Source organism: Ictidomys tridecemlineatus, unplaced genomic scaffold, assembly GCF_052094955.1.
Source record: "Ictidomys tridecemlineatus isolate mIctTri1 unplaced genomic scaffold, mIctTri1.hap1 Scaffold_1399, whole genome shotgun sequence".
Classification (NCBI taxonomy): Eukaryota; Metazoa; Chordata; class Mammalia; order Rodentia; family Sciuridae; genus Ictidomys; species Ictidomys tridecemlineatus.
Genome location: NW_027521245.1, coordinates 24,022 through 47,324, shown reverse-complemented (window position 1 = coordinate 47,324; position 23,303 = coordinate 24,022). Strand labels below are relative to the sequence as shown.

General features: G+C 38.8%; 1 protein-coding gene across 2 annotated transcripts in view; it reads left to right on the top strand.

Moving 5' to 3' along the window:
• Window positions 1–6,615: 6,615 nt before the first annotated feature.
• Window positions 6,616–23,303, top strand: part of LOC144372640 (tRNA-splicing endonuclease subunit Sen15-like) — a 37,458-nt gene continuing 20,770 nt past the window's right edge. For both annotated transcript variants that reach the window (XR_013432591.1, XM_078035962.1), the window contains exon 1: window positions 6,616–6,819. Coding sequence is in view for 1 of the 2 variants with exons in the window: in XM_078035962.1 (XP_077892088.1) it covers window positions 6,694–6,819 (126 nt within the window). In the remaining variant the exon portion in view is untranslated. The remainder of the gene's footprint in view (window positions 6,820–23,303) is intronic.

The window sequence follows — 23,303 nt, the reverse complement described above, 5'->3', positions numbered from 1 at the left end:
GCTGAGCTCATTGTTTCAATGGATGAAACACCTAAAGTCCTACTTGTGCTGGGCCTTATGGCCATTTCTGATATTTTAATGAAATCAACTCCACAGAGTTCTCCTGGAGGAATCAAAATCTGGTCTGTAGATGAAATCAAACTTTTCCTAGTTATATAAATTGCAAAACAAGTATTTAAAACTTTTAGCTAACTTAGTGTGCTAATGTAGTCACTGAGAATATTAAGGGCACAGCAGGGTGTGTTAAAAGTAGAAGATCATTTTAAATATAGGAGCAGGGTGGGGTGGGAAAGGAGGAGGAAAAGCTTAGGAAAAGTTGGGTCCCCAATTTACTCACAGAGTTGTTCCATAAATTCTTTAGAAACCAGTCATGTGGATCTTGGATTTTTTTGCTCTCATAGAACCAATGTTCTAAGATATTTACTTTGTAAAACCTAATTAAAATGAAAGCCAATTGTATTTTTAAAATATCCATTGCTTATGGTGTTCTCTCCATGGAAACTGATGGTATGGGAAGTCAGGGTTCTGCACACCTCTCTTTGTCCCTGGACTGCCCCAACAGTCCCCACGTGAGGTTGGAAGTACATGCTTTCTCTCATAACCCCTCCTCACACTCTTCTAGCACAGTGGGCTTCCTTTGGGGACAATAAAGCCTCATTGACTGTCACCCTTAGCCTAGTAGTGGCAGGAGGAAAGCCTCTGAGGTGGGCAGAGGGATTCTTGCAGGAAAACTTTTTAAGGTTTCAGTGCCCCCAGTAGGCAAGCTGCCTTTGTGGCAGCTGTGACATTCTAGAAAGAACGATAGATGCTTGAATTGAATTTCCATCTCATTTGTGTCACTTATTTTCTTTGTGACCTTGGGAAGTTGAAGACCTCTCTGAAAATCAATTTCTCCCTATGTAAAAAAAAAGTGAAGACTTGCCTTATTTTTTCATTGAACAGACATTTATAAAATTACTTAGTGTCTCTCACTTGGGTGTTGTGCATTTGAATTCCCTCCTGGAAAAAAAAAGGTGGGGGGGGGGAGAAAAGGTCCCTGGCCTCCATATAGTCTTGCTGGGCGGCACTTGGCAGAGAGAATCTTGAGGCAGAATCATCCAGGTTTGTTTCTTCTGTTTGTTTCTAGCTTCCTTTCACTACCTGACTAGTTTTTATTCCCCATCTTAACCAGCCTAAAATCCTACAATGTAAAATCCACTTGAACTGAGACTATGCTAATTTTAACATAAAACACTTGAGAAATAGGCATTATCTTAGGCAATATCTTCTGTCATTCCTACATTTGTAAAATGATCACATCAGACTTCATAATCTTAACACCTAAACTGAAAGGTACTATAAGAAGCTTTGATGGCAGAGATTGGCCGATGGGATCGCTACTTGGAGCATGGAACATTTTGATGACAAAGCAATCTCTATAGATATCCGGTGTGTGGGTTTGAGGACTCTGGGTCCTAGAAAGGGAAAGGCAATGAGGGAGGAAGAGCAGTTACTGAGTTACAAAGAGCTCAAGTCAAACTGTCTCAAAGTTTTGTCCATGAAAAATGAGAGTATCTTAAGGAAAGGACAATGGGCAGAAAGGGCGACAGAGGTTGAATTCCAAGTAAGTAGAACTGCACAACCAAGGAATGAAACAGCATAGCATGTTTGAGAAACTGCACTGAAGTTATGGAGCATGGCTACAGGGTAGCATGGGAAGTAGAATGAAAGCTGGAAGATCATATGGTTTTATATAATTTAATATGTAATCATTTCTTAAAATGGGCAAAGAGTTGGAATACATCTTTCGACAAAGAAGATATATAAAAGACTGTTAGCACATAAAGTTTCTCAACATCAGTAATCTTTAGGGAAATTCAAACTGAAACTCACATTAACACCCATTAGGATAGCTACTACCAAAAAATAGGAAATAATAGGCATTGGAGAGGATGTAGAAAAAACGGAACCCTTGTGCACTGGAGGTAGGAATAAGCTACAGCTGCTGTGGAAAATAGCATGACAGTTTCTCAAGAAATTAAAAATAGAATTAACCATATGATCCAACAACTCCAATTTCCCTTCCAAGCATATAACCAAAAGAATTGAAATCAGAGTCTCAAAGAGATATTTGTACACCTGTGTTCATGGCAGCATTATTCAGAATAGTTAAAAGGTAGAAGCCACTCAAGTACCCAATGACTAATGAATGAATAAGCAAATTGTCTATATGCCGACAATGAAATATTATATATAGAAGGAAATTGGGATGTAAGCTACAACGTGTCAATCTGGGCATTAGACTAAGTGAAATAAGCCTGTCACAAAGAGACAAATACTGTAAGATTCCACTTACATGTGGAATGAAGAATAGGACAAATCATAGATAAATTAGACTGGTGGTTGATAGGGGCCGGGGTAGGGGACACAAGGAGTCACTATTTAGGAAATATGAAGTTTCAGTTTTACAAAATGAAAAGCATTTTAGAGATAGATATTGGTGATAGCTGCACAATATATGAATGTATTAACACTATTGAGCTGTACATTTAAAATTGGTCGAGAAATAAATTTCATTATATGTATTTAATCACAATAAAATAATTGGAAAAAATCAATCAACACAATTTACCATATTGATAAACTTGAAATGAAAAACAGTATGATTATCTCAAGAGAAGCATAAAAAGCATTTTACAAACCCAACATTCAATCCTCACTGAAATCCTCTTATTCACAGGATTACAAGGGACCATTTTTAACCTGAAAAGGACATCTGCAAGAAGCCTACGGCTAACATCAGACTTAATGGTGAAAGACAGAGAGTGTTGCCCTTAAGATCAGGAACAACAGGAATGTCAGGTCTCATCACTTCTGCTTGATCTTGTACTGGAGGATTTGGACAAGGAAGGAAGAAAGGAAAAGTGGAGGGAAGAAAAGAAGGAAGGAAGGGGGAGGAAGAGATGGAAAGAGGAGGGAGGACTTGAAAGGAGCAGGAAGGGGCATTTAAAACAAGGTTAAATGTCAGATATATTTTTTAAAAAATATTTTTTATTAGTTGTTGATGAGCTTTTATTTAATTTACTTATTTATATATGGTGCTGAGAATCAAACCCAGTGCCTCACACATGCTAGGCAAGCGCTCTACCACTGAGCTGCATCCCCAGCCCAGAGATATTTTAACATGAATATGGAGGGCTGGATTTGTCTTTTTAGGCCAAAGTCTTTAAAATTCAATAATTTGTTTAAAAAATCTACTTTACTAAATAATTTTTTTTTAATGTTGGAAATGGAAAAAAAAAGAAAGATGGGGGAGGGCAGAGAGAGAAAGGATTGAAACGAAAGAAGGAAGGAAAATCTTCCATAATCCACTACCCCACCAGAACCACTATTAAGATTTTGGAGTAATTTTAATATGGTATTTTCAATTTGCTAATTTTCAGTGTGGGTTTCTGTTCAGTCTGCAGTAAGGTAGGTTGATATCATTTATTGAATAAACAGCTAGAGACAGAGTTGGGGTTTTTTTTGAACAATGAATTGCTTTTAATGCTTTTTCACATCTGCAAAGCAAATATGAAATACAACTTCTAAGTTTTTGTAGTTGCTTTGTTCAAAGTGTAAGCAGCTCTTTAAAAATTAAATAATTAGCTGGGTGCGCATGCCTGTAATCTCAGTGGCTTAGGAGGCTGAGATAGGAGGATGGAGAGTTCAGAGCCAGCCTCAGCAACAGTGAGGCACTAAGCAACTCAGAGAGACCCTATCTCTTACAAAAAAAATACAAAATAGGACTTAACTCGAGTGGTTAAGTGCCCCTGAGTCCAATCCCCAGTACAAATAAATAAATAAATATACTATATCTTGATTTTATAAATGGGAATAGATTGCACTCTTAAATTTATGGGGAATGAAGAATAACATCTGGATTATTCTAATTTTTTTCTACATGATGGAGACTCCTCACATATGCTCATGCATATGAATAGCAAAACACTATAGCTTTCTAAATATTTAATTAGAAGAATTAATATCTCAGCCATTCTTGAAACAGAGTGGGAAATTGCATGGTTTGTATTAGAAACAGGAAGATATATATGAACAGCTAATGAATGAAAAGCTTTTCTAGAATGCTAGCCTACATTTTTCAGCTTGAGATCATTGTCTTATACTATATTGTGAAAAAACTTTTTCTTCTTGTTCCTTTTTAAAAAACACATTAAAGGTCTGCATCATAATTCAATGTTTTCTTTTCCTCTTGAGATTCTAATTGAATTAATATGTCTCTGCCTAGACAATATAGATTTTTTGTAGGAATAAAATGGTCTGACTCAGGATATCAAATTGGGAAATCAGTATAGAAAGTGCCAGATTACACAGAATTTGATTAAATGCAGTATACTCTGGAGGGAACTTTATTTGTTGTTACTTACCTAGCTTTTTTTTCTAACCACTTTGCTTCTCTAATATAGTGAACTATTGAAGCATTTACAAAAGAATTCCCTCCTTCTATCAGAAGCTGAAATTTTACCCTGTTCATTCAAATGCAACATATTCTAGGACAGATTTCACTCTAGAGTGAAACAATAGCCATCTTGATTCTGTACTTAAAACACCTGGTTGTCTAAGTGTCTCCAAATCCTTTGTGTCCATTTATAGGCATTTACAATCAGCAAGACCTATTTAAATTCTTTCATTGCTTAATCTGGAAGCCAAGGGACACTCCAATTTCATTCTTCAACTCTTTAAATAGGCAATGATATTATAAGTCAGAAGTATTTGATATTTTTGAATACTTGAATATGTCATGTTTTTTCCTAAGCAATAGTACTTAGTCTATTTGCCAAAGGATGGCACTTATTTGTTGTTTTTTCAGTTTATGGTTCTTTTTTTATCCTTCTGCCTCTCCCCAAACCCCAGCCCCTTTTCAATTTAAACTTAAGCTGGAAATCTTTTCTTGAAGATGTCTGAGCCTTATTCACACAGGATCTGATTCCATTAGATCTCATTACTGATTTATAAAATTTCCCCAGTACTCAGATTAGCAACAACATGCTCTTAATGCTTCTATAAATACCATCATGTCAACTGATTTAGATCTTAGGGACCAGAGAGATTCATTCACTTCCAATTACTTGAATTAGTGTCAGTGTTGAGTGCTTCAATAAGCCTATCAATGTCAGTGCTGTTTGCTTCTTTGGGATTTAGTAGCTGCTTTATGTGGCAAAGGTTAATGACTTCATTCAAATGCAACATATTCTAGGGCAATTTATGAATCTCATCTGTGGCCTCTCCTTGTAGGTAATGTGGTATGATTCTTTTGATAGATTCAAGGTTTTCTTCTTTTCTTTGACTTTCAACAGTTTGGAACAGTATTTATTTTAATTGGTGTTCATTTAGAATTTGTACTGGTAAATTTTTGTCTTATCTAATTGGGAAAATCTTGGCCATTATTTCTTCAATTTTTTTTCTTCCTCATTTTTTTTTCTCTTGCTGAGAAAATGTATACTGAATTATCATGTTAGCAAGGCTCTGAGTCTTTGTTCATTTTTAAAAACCAAGGTTCTGTTTAGGTTTATTTATTTATTTATTTATTGCCTCGGATGATTTCTTATTGCTCTACTGTCAAGTGTGCTTGCTTCTTCCTCTATAATTTCCTTTCTTTTTGAACCCAAGGGCACTTACCACTGAGCCACATCCTCAGTCCTTTTTTTATATATTGTACTTAGAAACAGGATCTGGCTGAATTGCTTAGGCCTTGCTAAGTTACTGAGGCTGGCTTTGAAATCACGATCCTCCTGCCTCAGCCTTCTGAGCCGCTGGGATATCACAGGCCTAAGCCAAGGCGCCAGGCAACTTTTAAAATTTCTGAAACTATCTTCTTTATTTATAGAAAGTCCATTTGATTTTTAAAAGTCCTTCCCCCGCCCCTCGGCTGAGATTTTGTTCCTCGTGTGATTTTCATCTGCTGAAAACATGTTTTGTTTTACTTCATTGAGGATAGTTACAAGAGTCACATTAAAATCCTTACGTGTCAGTTTCAGCAACAGCTTCTTAGTCTCTCATGTTTGGAAGCAGAATTTCTATCCTGCCGGGGATTTTTTGTTAATCCTTTCTTGTCCTGGTTAATGTGATGACCTCCTAACTACTCCCTGCTTCTGTTCTTGCCTGCTACAGTCCATTCTCAACACATTAGAGTGATCCTGCCTCCAAAGGTCCCCCTATTTTATTCGGTAAATCCATAAAGATGTTTATAATGTCCTCAATGCTGGTGGAAACTGCTCGTCCATGGCCTCCGGGTCTCGTGCTTATGCTGACTTCTGACCATCCATAAACATCTGTGCTACTTACCTTGAAAGGTATGTCTGCCCTAAACTTACGGCTCTGCTTACATTTCTATGACAAGGACACTGAATGAGCACATACACACCCCCCCAAAGGAGAACTCAAAGAGGATTTAAGCGTCCCCCACTTTTTCCAGAGAGCAACAAAGCGCACAGGCTGAAGGAGGGTTAAGAGCTTCTGGGCTCACGGTAGCCCAGATTCGAATTCGCACAGGTGCTGCTACCTGGTCAGAGGGAGTGACCGACCCAACTTTCCTGCGCTCCTTCTGAGCAGGCGCCGGGGGAGGTGGGTGGGAGGCGGAACCCTGACGCGCGCCCCCCTGCTTCTGGTCGGGCCTGGGTCGTGGTGCACCACGGGAGCGCCGCGTGGGCGGGCATGGAGGAAAGTGGCGATTCTGAGCCGACCCCGGGCTGTAGTGGTCTGGACTCGGGCGGCGTTCGCGATGGCGGCGGCGCTCACAGGTGGACTCTGGCGGACGCCTGGATGAGCACCCACCCGAAGGTTAGGAGGCGCTAGAGGGGCAGGGCGCCAGTTCTGGTCCCTGAGGCGGGCGGAACTCTCGGGCAGCGCTCGAGTTCTAGTAGGCCGGCTGGCCTAGCGAGCGGGACCAAAGCGCACCGGCCGAGCGAAGGCTCGTTTGTTGTTTAAATTAGTAGAACCCTGGATGACACCTCTCCCAGCAACTCCAGCCCCGCACCAAGCCATTCTTAAACTGGACCCTATATGGGACCCTTCCCTTCCCAGTCTGGAGACCCTCATGAGCACTCCACTCTTGTCCGTTTTGCTATCCAGAGAGAGCGTCTTTCGTGTCTTAGCTGGTTCCCAGGGACCGTGCAAGTCGGAGTGTGGGCCGTGGATGAGATCTAGGACCCCCAGTGATAACGTTTAGGCAGTCACATTTACACTTAGCCTCGGACCTGGGGTGTGCACCTTGATTCTGCACAGTTGCCAATAACCAGTTTTTTAGATCTCTTGGAAAACTTTGAGGAAGTTCTTGCTCAAGATGATTAGCAGCAATGAAGATAAAGATAGCACCTATCTTGCTTCTGCTTGGGGAATTGCTGCCTTATACCAATATTGTCCCAATTCCTGAATAGACAGTGAATGGATATGTGAATTTTGTAGGAATCTTAGGGACTGAACTGGTACAGTAGACTGGCTCTCTTCTATTTGAAAGCTGTAATTCACAGATAATTGTCTGGAAACAGTCAAGAAAAGGAAAATTTTGAAGATAGAAGTCTGAAAAGAGTGATTTTTTTTTATCTTGCCCGAATTTGTCTTCTGTCTCTCTTTTCAGCCTCCCAGGAAAGAAACAATAACATGGAAATGTTGCTCAGTGCCATAAAAAGAAAAACAATAGCAAGGATAGCAGCATAGTGGTTAGGAGAATGAACTCAAATGCAGACCCCCTTAGTGGGAATCTTAGTTTTGTTCCCACCTTGGTCTGAGTTGCTTGATCTTATTATGTCAAAGTTTCTTTGCTTAATTTCATTATGCCTCAGTTCCTTTACCTAAAAAGCTGGCATATTGGTACTTACCTCGTAGTGTTAGTAATTTTTTGTAAATCATTGACATGTAGAAAGCACTATATAAGTATTTAATGTAACAGAGTTTTTTTAATCTGGATTTGATGTTGCTTTCAGACAATTTTCATATTTGAGGATTTTTTCTCTTTGAAGCTAATAACTATATAGACCCTGATCATCAAATCTTTCTTTTGATTTTTCTTCTTGAAGGAGTAAACTGATTTTTTTAAAAAGGAATAATAATGAGTGTCTTTACAGTTCTGTCTTTTAAAAAATTCAGTTTGAAAATTACTTAATAAAATGACTTCAGTGAATCAAGTAAAATATTATCAGGTTCATCATCCTTGGGCATACACTCTTTTTATTATATTATTCTCCTTCTTAGAAATCCTCAGTGTTTGTTTATGGATAAAATTCACACTTTTGGCTTGGCCACAAAGATCTTGCAACCTCTCCCCAAATCACATTTTCAGTGTCACTTTCAAATACATTTGATGTTTGGGGCAGACAGCTCAACACCCTTCTTTTCCTATACCTATGTATTTATCATGAAGCAGATGGGAGAAGGTAACTTCACATATGCCTGCATGTGGAGTCTCCTTTTGTCTTACCTTACATTAGTCTGCTTATATACCTGGTCCCTAATGTGTATTGATAATTTCCAGCTTCTCCCGCAGGGTTAAGTCCCTAAAAAATGTTCTTTTGCCCACTAGCAATTCTGAAAGAAGCAGAATTTTGCTTCTTTAAAATTCAGTAATTAGATAATTCCCTACTCTTGAGAGAGAAAGGGTGGAGAGGTAGAAAAGAAAGTAAGAGGATTGGAGCCCAAGGTTTTCTGACCTACGATGTTAGGTTGCATGACTGTTGGGAGGATAAAGAAGAGCAGAAAAAATGCCTTGATATTGAGTGGAGGTGGTGAGTTGAGTTGTAAAATTTTGAGCAGACTTCAACATAAGACAATGGAGAGAAGTTACCAATTGTGTAACAAGTGGTGCTGATGGCGATGATGGAGGCAGGGGGCTGAACAGGTTGAGAAGGCTCTTAGCTGGGAGCGGAGAGAAGACAGATTTTGTATTACAAGAAAAGTTGACGGTTCAGCACAAGTGTGTGATGTAAGAATAAACTTTTGTATCTCCCTAACATGATGCAGGTGACATACTGATCATAAGAGTCTCTACCACATCTTCTAAAGTCTGCAATGGAGACCTTTCCTTTTCTTTTCAGTAAAACTTTTCTGAAGATTTGCTCTATGCCATGCCCCCAATATAGTAGTAGAGAGGTTGGAAACATTGGATTTTAGAAAAGCAATAGAGCAGGCCTTCTCCATCCATGCAGATATTCCAGTGTCTCAGAATCACTTGAGAATTATTCCTCCCTCCGTTACTGCATAGTTCCAGCTTGCCTCTTGTTATAGATGTTATAGTTCTAGCTTGCCTCTTTTTTAATCCGCACCTTATACTTGTTGTCCTCTCCACCCCCCTTTCTCTCTCAACTTTCCTCTCACTCTTTCTCTTTAGTAAGGGATTGAAAAAAATCAAAATGGGCTTCTAAGAGTCTTTAACTCAGGAACAAAGTATCAGTTGGTTAATCTAAAGTAAATGTGTAGTTCATCCATAGACTTTTTAATAGATGAATTCTATAAACAGAATCCAAACACATCTCAGAAAGAATATCAAATGCAGTATTATAATATCAAATCATAGGGAATTTTTTTAAAGGCATTAAGGACTTAATGCCTTTATTTGGTTTTATGTGGTGCTAGGATCAAACCCAGTACCTCATACTTGTGAGGTAAGTGCTCTACCACTGATCTACAACTCCAGTCCCTAGGGAATGTTTTTTAAATTTTATAAATGACCAGGCACAGTGGTGCATGCCTATAATCCCAGCAACTTGGGGGGCTGTGCAGGAGGATCACAAGTTCAAAGCCATCCTCAGTAACTACACAAAGCCCTAAGAAACTTAGTGAAACCCATCTCAAAACAAACAAATAAAAAAATAAATGGACTGGGGATATGGCTCAGTGCAGTGGTTAAGCACCCCTGGGCACTTCTGGTACCAAAAAAAAATCTTTCTGAATGTTTAATTGTGATAAAGTACATATTACAAAAAAATTACCATCTTAGCCATTTTTTGGTTTACGGTTCAGTAGAGTTAAGTATATTGATATTATTTTTTTTAAATATTTTTGTTTTAATTAGTTATACATGACAGTAGAATGCATTTATGCACTTTGATATATCATACATAGATGAGATATAACTTCATTTTTTCTGTGTACATGTTGCAGAACCATATTGCAGTAGTAATGTCTGTTTCATTCTACTATATTTCCTAGCCCCACTTTCCCTCCCCATCCCATCACTTTCCTCTACCTAGTCTAAGGTAACGCTATTCTTCCCTAGTGCCCCCCACCTTATTGTGAATTAGCATCCTCATATTAGAGAATACATTCAGTCTTTGGTAGTTCCATTACCAGTTTTCTGATGAATCTCCATACTGCTTTCAATAGTGATTGCACCGATTTGCAGTTCCTGAGTGTACCTTTTTCTACACATCCTCACCAACATTTATTGTTGCCTGTATTCTTATTTATTTATTTATTTATTTATTTATTTATTTATTTATGTGGTGCTGAGGATTAAACCCAGTGCCTCACACATGCAAGGCAAGCACTCTACCACTAAGCCACAACCCCAACCCCTTGTTGCCTATGTTCTTGATGATTGTCATTCTGACAGGAGTGAGACTGAAATCAGTAGTTTTGACTTTCATTTCTCTAAATGCTAGAGATGCTGAAAACTTTTTCGTACATTGTTGATCAGTTGTATTTCTTCTTCTATAAAGTGTCTGTTCAGTTCCTTAAGGTTATTTGTTTTTTTGGTGTTAAGTTTTTTGAGTTATTTATATATCCTAGAGATTGATGCTTTATCAAAAGTGCATGTGGTAAAGATTTTCTCCTAATCTGTAAGCTCTCACTTCATATTATTGTTTCCTTTGCTGAAAAGAAGCTTTTCAATTTGAATCCATCTTATTTATTGATTCTGATTTTACTTCTTATGCTTTAGGAGTCTTGTTAAGGAAGTCAGATCCTAGGCTGACATGGTGAAGAATTGGGCTTATTTTTTCTTCTGTTAGGCGCAGGGTCTCTGTTCTAGTGCCTAAGTCTTTGATCCACTTTGAGTTGATTTTTGTGCAAGGTGAGAGATAGAGGTTTAATTTCATTTTACTACATATGGATTTCCAGTTTTGCTAGCACTATTTGTTGAATAGGGTATATTTTCTTGAGTGAATGTTTTTAGCACCCTTGTCTAGTATGAGATAACCATATTTTGGTGAGTTTATCTTTATGTCCTCTATTCTGCACCATTGGTCTACAAGTCTATTTTGGTGCTAGTACCATGCTGTTTTGTTACTGTAGCTCTGTAGCATAGTTTAAGGTCTGGTATTGTGATGCCTCTCACTCCACTTTTCTTGCTAAGGATTGCTTTAGCTATTATGGATCTCTTATTTTTCCAAATAAATTTCATGATTTCTATGTAGAATCTCCCATGCTTCTGGATAGGCAGAATTAATATTGTCAAAATGGCCATATTACCAAAATGTTATACAGATTTAATGCAATTCCTATTAAAATCTCAGTGATATTCTTCATAAAAATAGAAAAGGCAATCATATATTATTATTATGTAGCCAATCTCCATAATTTTTTCATCCTGCAAAACTGAAGCTCTGCACACATTAAACAATTCCCTGGGCTGGGGTTGTGGCTCAGTGGTGGAGTGCTTGCCTCATATGTGTGAAGCCCTGGGTTCGATCCTCAGCACCATATAGAAATAAATAAGTAAAAATAAAGATATTGTGTCTATCTACAGCTAGGGAAAAAATTAAAAAAAAAAATTCCCTATTTCTCCCTGCCCTCAGCCACAGACACTCACCATTCTACCTTCTATGCCTTGGAGCTGGACTACTCTTGAATATCTTGTGTAAATGAAGTCATAGAGTGTCCTTTTGTGACTGTCTTACTTAATATTACATAATATTCTCAGAGTTCATCTGTGTTGTACCATGTGTTAGGATTTTCTTCCTTTTTCAGGATGAATAATATTCCTTTGAATGTATGTGCCACGTTTTGTTCATCTGTCACGGGACATTTGGGTTGCTTCTACATTTTGACTCTCATGTACATTGCTGCTATGAACATGGGTGTACAGCTATCTCTCAAGATCCTGTTTTCAGTTCTTTTGGATATATTCCCAAAAACTGTACTGCTAGATCATGTGGTAATCCTGTTTAAAATGTTTTTAGGAATCATCATACTGTTGTCCATAGAAACGTAGGGAATCTTAATTTCCTGTTTTACTTAGATGGTAACTTCACTGAAATCCTGGTGGTTTGTTTCTTGGCCTCTAATTCTTCCAATATTAGGAAGTATTATATATAAACTTTTGCTTTCCCAGTTGTCCTCTGGTACTGTGTTGTGGATTCCAACCCCTCTCTGCCCTACCTTCATATCTCAATCCTATTGAAACAATCAAACCTCCTACATTTTTCACTTAAATTGTTTGAAGATCTGGAGAAGTAGTTGGAGATTGGAGATTCAGTGGTCACAAAGGGAAATTACTAATATTGTGAATGTAATTTTAGGTCCTCTCTTGTCTGTAACTTTTTCCTAATAAAGTTCCATGACCTTTAGGTAGTGAGCTTTCCGTCTTCACTCACCTTCCTCAGAACTTTCACTAACTGAAACCCTTGAGGTTTTGTGTTCAACTTGTTGGACAGTAATTTTTGCTTGCTGGTATTTTTTACTTCTTAAGTGAAATTAATCTCATTTTGCATTTATTGGGGTTGCATAGAACATATTTAATTAGTTCATTCTGCACTAAATTAAGAAATAAAAGGGAGAAAAGGATTAGCAGTTTAAATATTCCCTTCTCTCTCAGTAAGTATGTGCCCTGGAGTTAACCGGAGATGGAGATTAGGACTATACTATCTCTTTAGTGTTTCTGGCTGTCCTGAATATGATTCAGTGCTGATTTTAACTGTATATAATATTTACCTTGGTCACTGGCTGTAGACCCTCCTTTCCATGTAGGATGTATGCTGTTTCCTTAAATAAACCATAAATTCATAAGATTATCTTCCTTGCACCTCCAGGTCAGGAGGCAAATGTAATCTAACTCTACCCCTGGCCCAGCCACAAACCTGGCCCTCCACTGATCTTCTGGTCCTCAGTAAATAGCACTACCATTCACTCAGCCTCTCAAGATCACGTTTTGATCTCTCCCTTTTCTCTAGTGTGGTTTCTCATCTACCAGTATCTGTACTTCTCTCCTCTCAACCTCCACACTGCTGTTCTTTTCCAGTGCTCACTTTTTCCTCAGACAGTTGCATTTGCCTCGAATCTGACCTCACTGCTTGTTCTTTCTCCCTTCTAACCTATTTTCTATATAGAACAGAAGGGCCTTTTTAAAACAGGTGAGATTAACTTAATTCCCTGCATAAAATCCTTTTGTCATTTATCATCACACTTAAAATCATCTTTCTTACAATAGTTTATAAGCACCAAAAAGACCTGATCCAGCCCATGTCTCCAGTCTCACCCCTTTCTGCTTTCTTCCTTTTATTCAACCCTAATCCCATAGGCCTTTCTCTAATCCCCAGGCTTTTTCTTGCTCCTGGGCCTCAATACTTGTTCTTCATTCTGCTTAGAAGGCATGCAAGCAAATGTCAACAGATACTTGCAGAGTGAATTAGTGCTTCATAAGGACAGAAACTGTACTAAATGCCACCTTCCCAAAGTGGCTGTGATGTGTGGGTGCATACAGGCTAGAGTGCTTAGTACAATGGTTCTCAATCCTACAATACACAGAACAACACCCACAGCAAAGCATCTTCCAGCCCCAAATGTGAGTACTGCTGAGTATGTAAACTCTGCTTAGGCTACTAGAGTTGAGCTCAGAGAAGTCAGGGTTTTTATTCTTGTGGGGGTTTTTGGTACTGAGAATTGAACCTAGGATCTTGTGTATGTTAAGTAAGTATTCTACTACTGAGCTACATCCCCAACCCAAGAAGTCAGTTTAGTAGCTCTGCTGGGCCTTCAAGTCTATTGTATTACATTAAAAGCTTACTTGACTATGAGGAAAAGGTATCCTCCTGATGAAAACCAACCTCCCTCAACCTCAGAGATGCTTCTCTCTAGAAGGGTAAACGTACCTAGTCCACAAATTTATGAACCAAGACTCCCTTGTTGGTGGGCACCTTGCTCATTTCCTCATAATGCTCAGCTGCTGTACATTTCTTTTCCCGATGATAAAGTAGCTCACTGACCACTGAAGTTGAAGGCATCCCTCGGGATCAGGTTAGAAATTCCTCTCTCTTTCTCCTACCACTTCAGAGGTTTCTTGAGTGAACAACTTTTTCATGATAACCAGGATTCTTCCTTTTGTGGAGACATGGTTCATGCATACATATTCATACACCTTAAAAATAACACTATAATGTGTGATCATAAGCCTAAATTCATTTTATAAATATCCAACTATCCATTCTTTGAGACTAATATACATAGGAAAGACACTTGGCTTCCTTTGAATAAAGCAAGGGCAAACTGGACAGATTCACCCAGAAAATGACCTAAGTGGAAGCTGAAGCATTTGTTAAAGTGTTACCTGATTTGGGTCACTTGGGAAATACTTAGGAAAACAAGAATGTGCTTACATTACTTCACCTGTTTTAAAAGAGTGTGCCTCTCAAAGCAACACAAAGGAGCTCAAAACTGTACCTCTGAAGATGGGAATTTATAGAACATGTGCAGTTGGGAGACTATTAAGGATAAACCTCTAGAGGGTCATAACTAACAAAGCTAATACCTTCAAGAATCACCAAATTATTCTTTTGAGACATCTAACGGCACAACTCTTAGGTGTAAACCACAAACACTGAAAATTTAGCTTTAAGGCAAAAAGGGCAAACTTGGTAATAAGGACTATACTTCTTAAAGCACCCAAGGGATAATAATTATTTGTCTTTGCCATACACCTGTCATTGTTGGGAAGTGTGGTAAGATGATTAGCCAAAAAGCATAGTCTCTGTAAAAATCATCAGAGACCACTAAGAAAGTAAGTGCTGCTAAGGAACATGCCACTAAAAAAGGAAAGAAAAAAAAAACAAGAAGAGTAGGAACTCAGAGGCATAGGAAAGATTCTAAAAGAGCAGTGTCAAGAGATGGCTAGAAGGAGTGAGGAGAGATGCTAACACAGAGAGAGATGTGTGGTGAGCCGTTCCTGCGGACTGTGGTTGCCATTACATGATGGCGCTGGCTCCGTTGTGGTCTGTGAAGGACAACTCCATATCAAAGAGAGTTGGCGTGTTCCCAGCTCCTTATCAGAGAAAGTTGGCATGTCATTTTCTAGCACCCTGTGAGAAGGGTACACGTGGCAGCTTTGCATTGGGGTTCGAGGTGCTTTATTAAGGCTGGGAGGGGCATCCAATTATTATTCCGGGTAGTAGAAGAATCATTAGAAGAATATCAAGGGCCTGAATAAACTGCTGAAAGAAGATTCCTGAGTCACGTCTTCCTTGCGGACAAGGGGGTCGTGACAGAGATGCTGCAAATTGCCCACATAGAGCATACCATCCATTAACATGGTAGACAAATTTCTTAAAGAGTAATTACAAAGCACTTCACAGCATCCTTGTTAGATGAGTTGTCTTATTAGCTCCATTTTATAAGTGAGAAAATGAAGGCTCAGAAAGGTTTAAGTAATTTTCTAAGGTCACTAGCCTACTCTTGGTTACAAAGCATGTGACCTGACAGTTGTCCTGGGCTCCTCACCTCAGTGCTTGTGACAGTTTGGGCTGGATAATTCTTTGTTCCGAAATGTTGTATCGTGCCTTGTAGAGCGTTGAGCAGAATTTTTGACCTCTACTATGTGCTGGTAGTTCCCACTTTCAGTTGTGACTCTCAGGAATGTTCCCACTTTCAGTTGTGACTCTCAGGAATGTTCTAGACATTGCCAGATATCCCCCAGAGGTACAGTTACTGACTTAAAGACTGAAGTTTATCAGTATGAGTCTGGTGGAAACCAAGAACGTCCTCTTGTCCCACTGCTGTCAGTCCCGGGAGTGGGGGGCGTTGTTAAAGGGAAAATCCATCAAAGTTTTGAACTTTAAAAACCTGGTTCTCAGAACCTTCCAGCAATATAGTGAAAAAGGAAAGTCCAAAAAGGTTCATAGCATGGTGGGTGGGTAGTGACGTCATTGTTTCACTCAGCTGTGCGTCCAACAAATAATAGTTCCAGGGAGAATGGTTTCATAGAGGCATCAGTGTTTTCTTTTTTTTTTTGAATTTTTAATATTTTTATTTTTTAGTTCTCGGCAGACACAACATCTTTGTTGGTATGTGGTGCTGAGGATCGAACCCGGGCCACACGCATGAGAGGCGAGCGCGCTACCGCTTGAGCCACAATCCCAGCCCCGGCATCAGTGTTTTCGATGGAGCAGATTTAGAGGAAAGATTCTGAGTTTCCTCAAATGAGTTTGGGAGATGATGAATTCACACAAATCCCATGGCCTGTCAGTAGGTGAGGAGGAACAGGCAGATGGTCTATCACAAGCATATCCAGTCTTAAGACTTGCATTCATTGGGCATCTTACCTTGTTCACCAGCCCATTTGCAAGGAGTTTCATTGTTTACTTTCACTATGGAGTTAACTATTGCCTTGCAAGTATTGTTTATCTCAGCCCGCAAGGTAATTGCCTTAAATTTAAAATCAAATCAACAAACTTTTGCATTCCGGCAAGGTTATGTAAGGAGATAAAACAGCATGGTTTACTTAAAAAGATAAATAGCAATCAAAGCAACATTTCTTATGTGCCAAATGAGTGGTTCAGATAATAAATACTGTGGGATGAGAGGATGGAAAGATTGCCATGACCTGGAACTTTGCAGAGGGAGTTGGGGAGCTGAGCCCTAATGGACGAGGAGAAATGATATGAAGTCTTTGCTGTAGACTGAGAATTGTACTTTGGTTAATTCGCTTAGCATGCTGATGTAAAAGGTATCTTTTAGGTGATTATTTTAATACCATGTGAGGTTTGTTATCAAGAAGTTTGCCTAGTAACAGTTACAAAGTTCAGTTAGAAGCTCATTCATGATGACTGCTCAGAGTTCATTGTCAGCTCACCTAAGAACACTCCTGAATCAAGAGGTTTTGAATACTCTTAGGGATCAAAGGAGGCTCATAGGATTGATTTCACTGGCCCTTTGCTTCGTTTAGATCTTATAGAGTTGCCTTCTCTGAACAGTGATACTCTCTTAGGAAGCGGAGCTCAGGATTTGGAAGGACCTTACTGCTACTTGTCTGTGGGATGTTGGATGTCACATAGCTCAGCAGGATTATGGGAGGTTCAGTTATTAATAAAAGGGCTACAAGAGGCCTTCACTTGAGACACAGAAGGGTTTATTCCACAAACCCCAGCCATCCAGTAGACTTATAATTCCACACAAAATGGACACAGCAGATGTTCCTGGGCCTGGCTGCTGAAGGTGTTGAGTGGCAAATGAACAAACAAACTGCAGGGAGGGGGGTGGAGTGGCCACCCCCGTCCTGTCTCTCAGGGCTTAGAGGGATAATTTTTTTCCTTCCTCCATTTGAAAATATAAACACTTTATAAACAGTTGTCACTTTTTGACTTTTAAAGATTCACAGTCTTTTCCTTTTGTTTACTTTGATGACCCTTGAAATAAGCTGCAACCGAAAGAGTAAAAGAAAACAAATTCATCCTCATTTTTCAAAAAGAGGAGTCTGTTCATTACCACGGTACACAGGAAACCCTCAGACTCCATGGCTGCCACAGTCCAGGCCCTGGTTTTTAAATGTTTTTGCCCCAAACCCTTTCTCTGGACAGCTCGGATAATGTGAGTTACCAGCCTGAAGACCAGATGCTGAATGCTCATCTAATTTCCATAATTAAAACTCTTTACAAGACAAATTTTAGAGCTGCCTTAAATTCTGGAAAGTGCAAATTAATTTAATAGATTTACATGTCCTTGGACCTTGTTCGCTGAAAATCTCACTGCCACTTTTGAGAATGCTGCTGCATGTTCACACCAGGGGCAGCCTTCTCTCCCCTCAATGGTCTTCTCCTCTGATCTGCCCTTCCAGGGCCACAGGGCTGCAACTTAGATGTCAGAGGAGGACACCAGGGAGATGCCTTGGCGATATCATGAGATCTTCGTTGTACTGATGCTTTGAAAATTCCATCTTTTGGTGAAAATACCACATAGACACCTGTCCCAATAATTAGTATGTGGATTTTCATTCTAACAATGGAGTTAAGAAATATATGAATGTTTCTGGTTCCAAAAGTAATATACTCTTCCTTTGTGATGATAGGACCACATTGTATCTTGATTGTGGTAGAACTTACACAAATCCATACACTGTATAAAATTATCCCCTGCCACAATGCGTGTAAAAAAATGGTGAAAACTGAATAAGATACATAGCCTAGTTGACAGTAATGTTTCTGTTCATTTTCTAATTTTGATATAAACTAATATAAGGTACCACTGTTGGAATAAGCTGAAGGAAATGTACACAGATTACTGTTTTTACAAATAAAATGAGTATAATTCTTTCAAAGGAAAAGATTTTAAAGTAATGTATTTTCTTACTGTAAAAGCTTTCTAAATTACAAAAATATGAAACATTGAATATAAGAATCTCACCCCCCACTATTAATAAAAATGAGATCACAGTGCCTTACAGCCTGTCTTTTCACTTAAAAGTGTGATTTGGAGCTGATATGGTGTAACATGCCTGTAATCCCAGCAATTGAGGAGGGTAAAGGCAGGAGGATTGAAAGTTTGAGGCCAATTTCAGCAACTTAGCAAGATGCTCAGAAACTTAGCAAGATCCTATCTCAAAATAAAAGAATTAAAAAGGGCTGGAGATGCAGCTTAGTAGTAAAACAACCCTGGGTTCAATCCCCAGCACATTTCCTCCTCCACAACCCAAAAAAAGAAAAGTATGATTTGGGGATATTTCCAGTTCTGTCCATATATATCTCCAACACTTCTTTTGAATGGCTATATAGTTTGGCTCCACTTGTAGGAATATCCCATGATTGTTTTCATCTGGTTTTGTATTGGTCATTTCTAAACTTTCCTGGTACAACCAGTGTTGCTGAAGGTTATCCTTGAGCATCTGTATCTTAGTCCGCCCATGGAAGGATGTCTGCAAATAAACTCCTAGAAGTAGATTTTGCAAGATTGAAGAAAGTATGTGTTTTCCATTCTGATGGCAACTGCTAGACCTCTAGATTGTTGCTTTGCCCCAGTAACATGGGGGACACATTGTGTATGCAACAACATGGCTCTGCTGGTTACCCTCCAAAGAGGTAGTGCCTATTTATATTCCCACCAATGATGAATGAGTATTTATTTTCTTATCCAGATATTAATTGGATCTTACCCATTCAATAAAAAAAGATTCTGTGCCAAATTTATGAGTTGAAAAAAAAACATTGTTGTACTTCTTTAAACAATAATGAAACATTTTCTCATGTTTATTGGCTATTTATATTTCATCTGTGAATTGTTTGTTTATTTTATTTGCTAAATACTTGCAGTTCCCAAAGTGTATGCCAAATTTTAAATTTGGGGGAGAAGCACAGTGACACTTGCCATCTGTCAGATGATATGTGAATGACTGACTTGAAGTAATTTAGAGTTAACAACTCTAAATTATACTACATTCCTTTTGATAGTAGTAAAACTGAGTATTTGATAGTTACTGTGATAAAAAGCAAGAGCCATGAGAAATCAACATGGAACAGAAATTAAAGTGGTACAGTCTAATGATTCTAAGGCTTGGGCAGTTATGAAATATCCAATAGGCACACGGGTCCCATGAGTTAAGTATTGTGGTTATTTAAGAATGAAGTGATACACATACGTTCTTTTAACTTTTATGTGTCACTTTTTTAAACAACCATTACTTTGTAAGGGCATAAATACTTATTGGGTTGTTTGGATATACCTACTTAATGAAACTATTAGGTATTTCCTTTGGCCAAGAGAGCACCATTAAAATATTATTGAGGTACTGAACGGGCTATGAACTGAAAAACTCTTGGAATCCCTGCCGTATTTAACTTTATTTTTGTTATTGATAAGGAATCAGCAAATATTTCCCCCAGTTTTTATCTTCACTCTTGAATATTCTCACAGTAGATTTTGGTATGCAGAAGTTCTCAGTGCTTTTTACACATCCATACATCCTTTGTATCCATCATGGCTTCTGCTTTTGTGTGTCTGTGTGGAGTGCTATGGATTGAATCTAGTGCTGCTCTACCTCTGAGCCACTCCCCAGCCCTTTTTATATTGTATTTTAAGATAAGGTCTTCTAAATTGCTGACAATGCCCTTGAACTTGTGATCCTCCTGCCTCAGCCTCCCCAGTAGCTGGAATTACAGAGGTGTGCCACCACACCCAGCTTCTTCATAAAAACCCTTTTTACCTGAAGATTATAAAACATTTTTTCTCTAGCATTTTTATACTTTCTTTTTTTACATTGGACTCTTTTTTTCTATCTATCTGGAATTTACCTCAGTACAAGGCTTTAGGTAGTTTTCCAATTATATTATTTCTCAAAGGACTGGTTGGTTGTTTTAGTATTTTTTTCTTGAATGAATCCGTCTTTTCTCTACAGCCTGAATGTCATTTTTATTATGTATTCTATTTCTATATGCAGAATTTCCAGCAAGTTTATCTCTGGACCTTGTATTTTCTATCTTATAGCACTTATATTTTTTCCACTTAAACTTCAGTTATTTATGCACATTTCTTATTTCCTTCACAAGATCATAGCTCTTTACTAATTTCATCTTTGTATCTTACATACATTTTACTGTTTTTTCTTTTCTTCCCTCTCTGAATATTTTAAACTTCATATTGTAGAAAACTTTAAATGTATACAAGTAATATAATTAATCCCAGTGTATCCATCACTCAGCTTCAACAGTGATCAATTATTGACTAATTTCCTTTCATTTATTCTTCTATCCACTTACCCCCTCCTGCATTGCTGTTGTTTGTTTTTTGGGGGGAGTGGGAACTGAGGATTGAACCCAGGGAACTTGACCACTGAACCATATCCCCAGCCCTTTTTTGTATGTTATTTGGGGACAGGGTCTCACTGAGCTGCTTAGCGCCTCGCTATTGCTGAGGCTGGCTTTGAACTTGAAATCTGCCTACCTCAGCTTCCCAAGCTACTGGGATTATAGACATGAGCCATGGCACCCAACTCTGATTTGTGTTTTGACTGAACAAATTGTTATTTTTCATTAATTAATAAGTTTGCTACATCAAAGAGTTCCTTACAGATCTCAGTACTATCTTTAAGGAATCTCAATAGTTGAAGATCCAGATAGACAGAAAAGTTAAATTAGCCAGTATAGAAAAGGGTTCTCCTAAGGAATCTAAACAGAGCCTTATTTTGCAAATAAATATAACTTAATTTTTTATACATAGTTTCTCATAAGTGAAATTAGAAATTCTTTGGTTAGAACCAATTTTATGTCAGTGTAGGGGCCTTTGACACTACTGCTGGGTGACAAGACTCCTGATTGTGTTGAAAAATTGAAACATCAGGCCAGAGATGATCCAAGATAAATATATACTCACTCACTCTATAAAGATGATAGGTTGTCAGGAATGGGGAATCATCTCCTGTGGTCATAGAACAGGTTTTATGCAATAGAGAATGTACAGGAAGTGAAACCAGAAAGGTTAGTTGAATCTTCAATTCCCAGTATGTTCTTAAGAAGATTGAAAGTCATTAACAGATTTTGAACTTGGGAGTGATACCTCTGAGCTTGGCTTTAGAACTTCTGACAGCTGTGTGTGAAATCTGTATAAGAGGGAGAGACCTGCCAGATTAGGTTGTTCTCATCATCTAGGTACAAGGTCTTTTGGATTCTGAACAGGACTGTGGGAATGTTCTGGAAAGGAGGGGTAGATTTGAGACACAAAATGATTTGCTCAGTTCTCACAGAGATGGTATTTTTGTACATTATAGTCCTTAAAGATATTTATGGCCTATTTCCTACAATTCTCTTCCCCCAGCCAGAGTTAGGTAGGAAGTAATTACACTTTGTAATTAGTGTCCTCTTCCTGGTAGCATCAACATAATATAGTGAAGTCACCTTTTTGGAACTTACCAAGACCTTCCTAAGGATGTGGTCTCATCTGGTAGACAGGGAGCAACCACTTGAAATGCTTCCTGGCCTGCCCTCTGGCGAAGGGTTCAGTCGGTGGGTGAGTGTGAGTGGCACATGCCCACTAAGTCATTCTTCTAGGGAATAACTGGACCAAGGGGCTCCAGTTTCTTAAGGTTCTGTCTGTAGCCCACACTGACCCTCAAGACTGGTAATAGTTGGTCTGTCAATAAAAAATAGGACATTGAGCTCTCCGTTCTTGTGACATAGGCAGGTACATATGCCTTGCAAGCATTGCCCTGAATTTGGAAGTCTGTAGCAAGAGGGGTGCTCCTGAGAAAACACAGTTGGGCCGGGATTTGATTGATATGCCTGAAGCAGAAAGCAAATCCTAACCCACCTTGACATGATTAGAAATGATATATAGGTTAGACAACTTTTTTCTCTCTTGCTTTCCCATCTCCTCCACACACACATGCAAGCACAGATCTGCCTTTTAAATGACTTTTGCTGTATCCGTTTCCCAGCAGTTATGTGATTAGGCATGTTTCTGTGAATTAGAAAGTTTAGACCCTCCTTCAGCCTCCCCCCACTTCCAGCTTGCAATCTCACTTACAGCCATAAAATACTTCTGCCTGCCTGCCTGCCTTTAGTTCTGTTTGTATGAATTAAGTCGATAGGATAAATATTCACCTTCCCAACTACAGGCTGAAACAATGTTTGCCTGTTCTGCCCAGTGAGTCGAGAAAAAAAGGGGGCCTGACATCACCCTATACTGTACATTCCCGGCATAGATCATTTATTTAAGTCCCTGAAAAAATACAGATGTTTTACCAGCCGAAATAAAACCCTGTGTAAACACTGAGTTTGGAAAAATGCAGCACTGACTTAGCTGGGGGATTAGAGCAAAGCAGAGAGAAGAGGCAGAAAGGCAGAGACAGGACTTTTATACTTGGCTAAATGTGATAGGGTCAAAAGTACGCACTCACAGTCTGCATGCTGCAAAAGGAAAAGATTGAATTTGATTTTAAGAAAATACAGTTCCAAAAGTGGAGGTACTGGTTGATCTCGAAGAGTTTGGGATTGCTAATGGTTCCAGTTCATTCACTCCATAGAGATCTAGCCTTTGAAATGAGAATCTCTTTTCTTACTGGCATTAGCCTTTTTCATGGCCTGTCTCACTGTCCTATTATTGCTGGATCCTGCTGGTTTCTGGAGCTCAGCTGCTGTTGA